This window comes from Pterocles gutturalis, unplaced genomic scaffold (assembly GCF_000699245.1).
Source record: "Pterocles gutturalis isolate BGI_N339 unplaced genomic scaffold, ASM69924v1 scaffold7903, whole genome shotgun sequence".
Lineage (NCBI taxonomy): Eukaryota > Metazoa > Chordata > Aves > Pterocliformes > Pteroclidae > Pterocles > Pterocles gutturalis.
In genome coordinates, this window is record NW_010120369.1 from 1,324 (window position 1) to 7,653 (window position 6,330).

At 38.0% G+C, this 6,330-nt stretch overlaps 1 protein-coding gene across 1 annotated transcript; it reads left to right on the top strand.

Annotated features, from left to right (window-relative positions):
* The first annotated feature begins 513 nt into the window (after positions 1 to 513).
* MRPL22 (mitochondrial ribosomal protein L22) lies at positions 514 to 5,878 on the top strand. The gene is made up of 5 exons (XM_010076879.1): positions 514 to 657; positions 2,822 to 2,887; positions 3,408 to 3,485; positions 4,294 to 4,363; positions 5,592 to 5,878. Exons 2-5 carry the CDS (start codon positions 2,867 to 2,869, stop codon positions 5,801 to 5,803), a joined length of 381 nt encoding a protein of 126 aa, XP_010075181.1. The 5' UTR covers positions 514 to 657; positions 2,822 to 2,866; the 3' UTR covers positions 5,804 to 5,878.
* The last annotated feature ends 452 nt before the right edge of the window (positions 5,879 to 6,330 follow it).

The following is a 6,330-nucleotide window of genomic DNA, read 5'->3' on the forward strand; positions in this document are numbered from 1 at the left end:
TGAACTCATCTGTTTGTTGTAGTTCCGAGTGGCTGCCCAGTACTGCTTTATCTGGTCACCAGGGGGCAATAAGTAGCTTGTTTTTTTTGAACGAACTGACTGAAAACCAGAGGTTTTTGCTGTCGGCTGTTGATGTGATTGCATTTTGAAAGTAATTTAGAATATCTTTCATTTCAAATTTCAGAATGTTTATAAACTTGGAAAAGATAAATTGTTTGTATGAGTAGTGAACCCCACACAAGAACAAAGATCTTTGATCTGGGGACACTTAATGGGGGATCTCATGCTATACCAGTGTCCATTGTGGTTCATGGTTTGCTTTAGGAAGCCTGAGGCTTCTCGTTGAATTCAAAAGGCCTTTCAGCATAACCTATAGATGACTTGAACAGTTTTATTTTGTGAGTAGTCAGAGGTGTCAGTACTCCTTATCAAGACAGGTAAGTTTGCAATTTTCCAGATAAACTTGGCAGGGACAAAGAGCTCTTGTGTTCAGCAGCAAAGACTGTGGTCTTGTCTTGCAGGTGGCTCGTATCCAGTGGCCTTTTTCCTCTGTCATGCATCCACACAAGTGCATCTCTGCAGAAAATTGGGAAGTGGGAGAAAAAGAACAGAATTGTTTACCCTCCACAGCTGCCTGGAGAACCTCGCAGACCAGCTGTAAGGATACACCTGTGTGACTTTCCTTCTCTGTTTATGTTTAGCTATTTCTGAACAGATTGTCACTGTCTCTGGGTGACTCACCAAGGCACTAGTTTGATAGCTTATTCATAGAATCATAGAATGGTTTGGGTTGGAAAGGACCTTAAAGATTATCGAGTTCCAACCCCCCTGCCATGGGCAGGGACACCCTCCACCAGACCAGGTTGCTCAAAGCCTCATCCAGCCTGGTCTTCATTTGTTATTGAAGATTTTAGCCAGTTTGGCGTATTTATATTGTAAAAGTTAACATCACTTAGAATGTTTTCTATTTCTAAATAATATTAAGGCTTTGAGCAACCTGGTCTGGTGGAGGGTGTCCCTGCCCATGGCAGGGGGGTTGGAACTCGATAATCTTTAAGGTCCTTTCCAACCCAAACCATTCTGTGATTCTGTAACTTGCTTGCAGCTGATCACCTACTAGTAATATGTGATGCAAACTGGAAAGGTGCCATGCTCTGTTTGTAGAAGTCTCTGAACTACTCGGAGGTAGAAGTTCTATCATTATATGCTTGTTTGTACTGGCGGTAAATAACTAGAGGAGAAGGCAATTGTATTGTTGCTTCTGTGCACACAGATATAAATGTAACTTTCCTTACTTTGCTAGTAGTGGAACTAGCAGTGCCTGTTTCGATATAGGTACAATGGAGTGCATGCTCTTTTCATTTCTTAATTTCTCTGCATTATAGATGCTCTGAAGTCTGATAATGCATTGTGTCTTGCTGTGGCCTCTGCTTAATGAAGCTATTCAGAGGTTGTTTTCTGTCACAGTGGTTGGTTGAAGTGTTTAATATGGACCGAGAGGTTCTGAAGTTATGTGGGGAGGGACATGTGAGTCCGATGTGGCATGTGATTGCAGGAGGTTTTTTCTTAGGAAACCATTTTATATATACTGTACAGTGGAGTTGCACAATACCTTGTGTTTTACTAAACCATAAAAGATTTTACATTATTTGCTTCAGTTTGCTACCTCTGTGATCAGTATAGGGCCTTCTGCTGGCCTTTTAAGACAACTTTTGTAAAAGTCAGTGTAAGTAACATGGTCAATTTTTTAAATGGAGTCATGATAACAGCAGGTTTATGCCTGCTTTTCCCTGTCCCCTCTTATTGATCATTTTATAACTGGGAAGTACAGTTAAATGTTAAATGTGAACAGAAGCAAGCCTCTCAATTTAAGTTGCGCATGAAAACGAAATGTTGTATATTGGATCACGGAAGGGATTTTACAGCACAACCTGTGAGAATTTTAGGTTAATTCTTCAGTATTTCCATACTCTTGAGAACTGATATTTTGGAATTCCATTTTTGTAATCGTTCTTCATTGCAGATTAATGTGTTGTGGCCTCTGTTAGACATACTGCTATAGCAAAGTAAAGTATTTGCATCACAAAAGAATAGGGTTTTTTTTGACATGTGCTTTTGTGGACCATGAGCATTTATCGCTTCTGTGAACATTATGGCCTTGGACACGGCAATACATGCGGTGTACTGTGCTGACTAATGCAACGTATGTGAAAATGCAGCTAGCGACCAACTTGCTTATTTAATCAGTTTTTTACCTGTTCATAAAGAATGCCATCTCTTTCAAATTTGTATTGATGTTAAATTTTACTAGCTAGTTTGGTCCCTGTTGGTACAGTAATAATGTTAAATGGGTCTTTAGAGACAGCTCTTCATGCCAATCAAACTTGAAACCCTCTTCACTGCTGAAGAGCTAATTAAGTTCATTCTGGTAATATTGTTTAGTTTCTATCCCAGTAAGTTGACTTGACAGCAGAGTAATATTTTTAAGACTAAATGGGCATGCCAGTCTTAGACTGCTTCACAAGGTGGGGAGGAGGAAAGGAAAAGATGATGAAAAATTTTATGATCATCCTTTTCAGGGCTTCTGTCTGTAAACTAATTTTCATAAGATTATATTAACATTTTCTGTACACTAGCTACTTTTTTAGTGCTTTCAGTTTCAAATGTCAAAGGTATGCCTGATCTGTTATGTTCATGGTATAGTAGGGGGAGTCATACTCATTTTATTCGTATTAAGCAAATAGATTGTGGAGAGGATGTGTATGCTCCATTCTTGTTTGCACAGCAGAATTATTGATCTTTTAACTTTTTTTGCACCTAGGAAATATATCACTGTCGGAGGGACATAAAATATAGCAATGAGAAGATGTGGTATCTGGCAAAACTGGTAAGCAAAAAGTCGTTTGTACTGTATTTCTTAGAACACAAAATTTAATTGTTGTATTTGGCTTAACAGCCTAGTTCAGTCACAGTCTAATCAGCATCTTTGTAATAGGTTCCTGGGGAAGAACATGCATCTGTGCAGGCAAATAATTATTTGTAGTTTGGTTTAGCTGCTTTATCCTAGTATGCTCTCCAGTGTGTATCCAGGATCATATGCAGATTATGCACTGTGGAAGAATTTTCATGGTGGTTTTCTGCCTAGTAGATTGCAAGGGGAACTTTGAAAGATAGTAATAGGCTGTTTTTCTCTTTAAGATAAAAAATTTGAATGTTTTATCAAGATTTATTCAACATTTTGCTCGGAAGTTCTGTATGTAAGATATTACATTGAAGAAACGGTAATTAAGGAAACTAAAGTATTTTGATTTGGTTTTTATAATGGCAAAATAATTTAGACTATCTTCTGAATAAGAGAAGGGATATATTTGTAATTGCAGAAGTTAACTTTAACACTTTGATTGCAGATAAAAGGAATGTCCATTGATCAGGCTCTTGCTCAGCTGGAATTTAATGATAAAAAGGGAGCAAAGGTGATCAGAGAGGTATGTAGTAGTATTCTTTATCACTCCTAGTTTCAAGAAAACTTTAAAATCAATACCTATCACCAGAAGTTAGGCAATTTTTGAGTTTTTTCTGTGTTTCTATTAAGCCCACTGGGAGTACATTCAAACAACATATTTTTGTAGCAATCATGTAATGCTGTGACTTATGGATATGCAGAGATCACTTGTGCTGGCTGCTTTAATTTGTGATGGTATAAGTTACGTGTGGGTGCCCTCTCTCAGTACTTGGTGTTAAGTTCATGGTGAATAATGCAGAATCCCTGTCAATAATGGCTGCTGCATCTATGCGCTTTGATTCTTAAAATTGCAAGAGATGAAGGATACCATCAGGGAAAGGACTGAGTTCTATAAAGGCATGAAAGCTTTTCATATGCTGTAGTTGTTAGGAGTCTCAAATTACTTGTTTTCTTGGCCGAAGCATTGATTTCTGGCATAATAACGACAAAGAAGTATCCTGTATTAGCTGAAAATATTGAATGGCCCACCCTATAATTTGTTTCTAGTCGTCTGTCTAATTAGACCAAGGGCTGACAAATGCTGGTGGGAACCATCTTTTCCTCTCCCTTTCCTCACAAAAAATGTAAAAGTTGTTCTGAAGCTTTTTCTGTCTGTATGCAAAGAACGTACTTATGTAAAAGATGTTTGTCTTTTGACACCTTTGATCTCTATAGAATACTTTTTCTGTAACTGACTTAAACTTGCAAATTCTTCCATGTTATCTAGAAATCAGAAATAGCGTTGCTTAAATTGCTACCCAGTATTTCCATTTATTTTCCTTTTGTTACAGGTTCTGTTAGAAGCACAGGAAATGGCAGTAAGAAATCACAACGTGGAATTCAAGTCAAATTTATATATAGGTATATTTTTTTCTTACTTAATGCAGAAAAATGTCATCTTACCCTACAAAAAAGTTTTATCATTAATAAGGTTTTGTTGCTTCAAATCAGCAGAAATGAATAGAGGATAGTTTCTAGTAAACTTATATTTACCAAAACCAAGCACATGAAAGGCATGTGCTTCTGACTTACAGCCCAACTGAAGTTAGTGTGGTTGCTGAGCCTTCAACATCAGTTTGTTATCGTTGGTGTCTGGCAGCTGTTCTTCTGGCATGTGCTAGATGCATTGTTTTTAAGGTGCATTCATCTGAGAGTGGTATTTCTGCTCCCCGTGTGAACAGGAAGTCCTGAAGAGGAAAATGCTTGACATGATTATGAAAGACTAGGCAACAAGAAGCAAACCGTTATTACCTTTTAATGTTGCCAGCGAACATAGATGCTGGAAGCTTTGTCCATGGCTAGTACTACTGGATTTGCAGGATTGGAATCTAAAATTCTGTTAAACAGTGTAAAAGTAAATGAATAGTGACAGTAGACTTTAATAAAAGGCTTTGTTATACATTATTACAGGATAAGCTTGTAGTAACTGCAGTGCTTCCTTGCCTAGAGAAATGTTTACGTGTAGGTGTTTTTAGGCCCAAAGAAAAAAAAATTTCCATTTTGCCAAATATAGTATAAATGTTATTAAGCTGACCTCCTAAGCTTAAAGTAACCTGGATTGTAGAGCAGATTTGATTAGAATTCTTTGGAGCCTTCCAGGCCTTTGCCATAAAAAGGTTTATCATCTGCTAGTGCAGGACTGGATGTGTAGGTAATGAAAATACCTGTGATGAATGCAATAAAGGGAGAAAGGAGGGAAAATGAAGTCTATTAGACTTCTACAGGATTCATGAGATAAACTACTGAAAAGCAGTGGAATTAATACCACCTTCAGAAGAGCCATATAATCTACGAAGCACTCAGTGTAGGTTCCTTCGGATTTGTCCTTTACTACGTATTTATCTTTGCATGCATGCTTTCTCAGTTCACCTTTTTGGTACTCCTGAAGAGTGTTAATTGAACTCCCAGGTTCCTCTATAGCAGTAATCTGTTAAGTGTAATAGAAGAAAGATGAGGAGAGAATCCGAGTAGAATTCATTTTTCATATGCAGTCATGAAAAATACACCGGCAAGCCAGTGTTTCAGTTGCAGATGTGTTGTAGTTATTCTTGACTGAATAGTCTTCTCTCCCCCTGCCTTTTTCCTTCAGCTCACTCACTGTCGGGCAGAGGCCGCTATGTGAAGCGGATTCGTTACCATGGCAAAGGCATGTTTGGCATCATGAACATCGGCAGGTGCCATTACTTTGTGAAGTTGGTGGAAGGTCCTCCTCCTCCTCCAGAGCCACCAAGGACTGGTTTTGACCAAGCAAAAGAATATGTGCAGCAGCTGCGAAATAGAACCATTATTCATACACTGTGACAGACTTTTGTGACTGTATAGGTATTTCTTGTTTGACAATGTAATTCTATAAAGGAATAATTAATGTTTTAGTTATATCTTCGGTGCTGCTGGAGCTGGATGATAGGCTTTTTTTCTTATTTGTCACGCCTTAGGTGTGGAAAAATCTTGGAAAAGCAGCAACAGATCTTAACTTTCTGTGTATTATTTGGACCACAGCATTCAAGCTCTACCCTGGACCATCAAATCTAGAACATATGGTGACGTAAAGCTTGCAAGGAATTGTGGTTGTCCTCAAATTCACACAGCTGTCTTTGTTATATATGGTTGTGTCTCATTGTAAAAATACATGCTTGACAGTCACATTACGAGATCAAGACTTGGACTGATGTTACTAAAATTTGACATCTTAAAGTAGCTACAACAGTGGAACAAAACAAGTAACAATAATAGTTGAGATTATCAGGCATCAATTTATAGTTTCTTTATCTGGGCTGTAGTGCTCCTTCCTTACAGCCTCTGTTGTGCATCTTAGGCATTGTGTCTGG

What these genes read in the sequence shown, in the direction of transcription:
- MRPL22 (XM_010076879.1), top strand. Translation starts at nt 2,867, where the DNA reads ATGTGGTATCTGGCAAAACTG. An exon ending in GAGCAAAGGTGATCAGAGAG is followed by an intron (nt 3,486 to 4,293) that starts GTATGTAGTAGT and finishes CTTTTGTTACAG; the next exon opens with GTTCTGTTAGAAGCACAGGA. An exon ending in CAAGTCAAATTTATATATAG is followed by an intron (nt 4,364 to 5,591) that starts GTATATTTTTTT and finishes TTTTTCCTTCAG; the next exon opens with CTCACTCACTGTCGGGCAGA.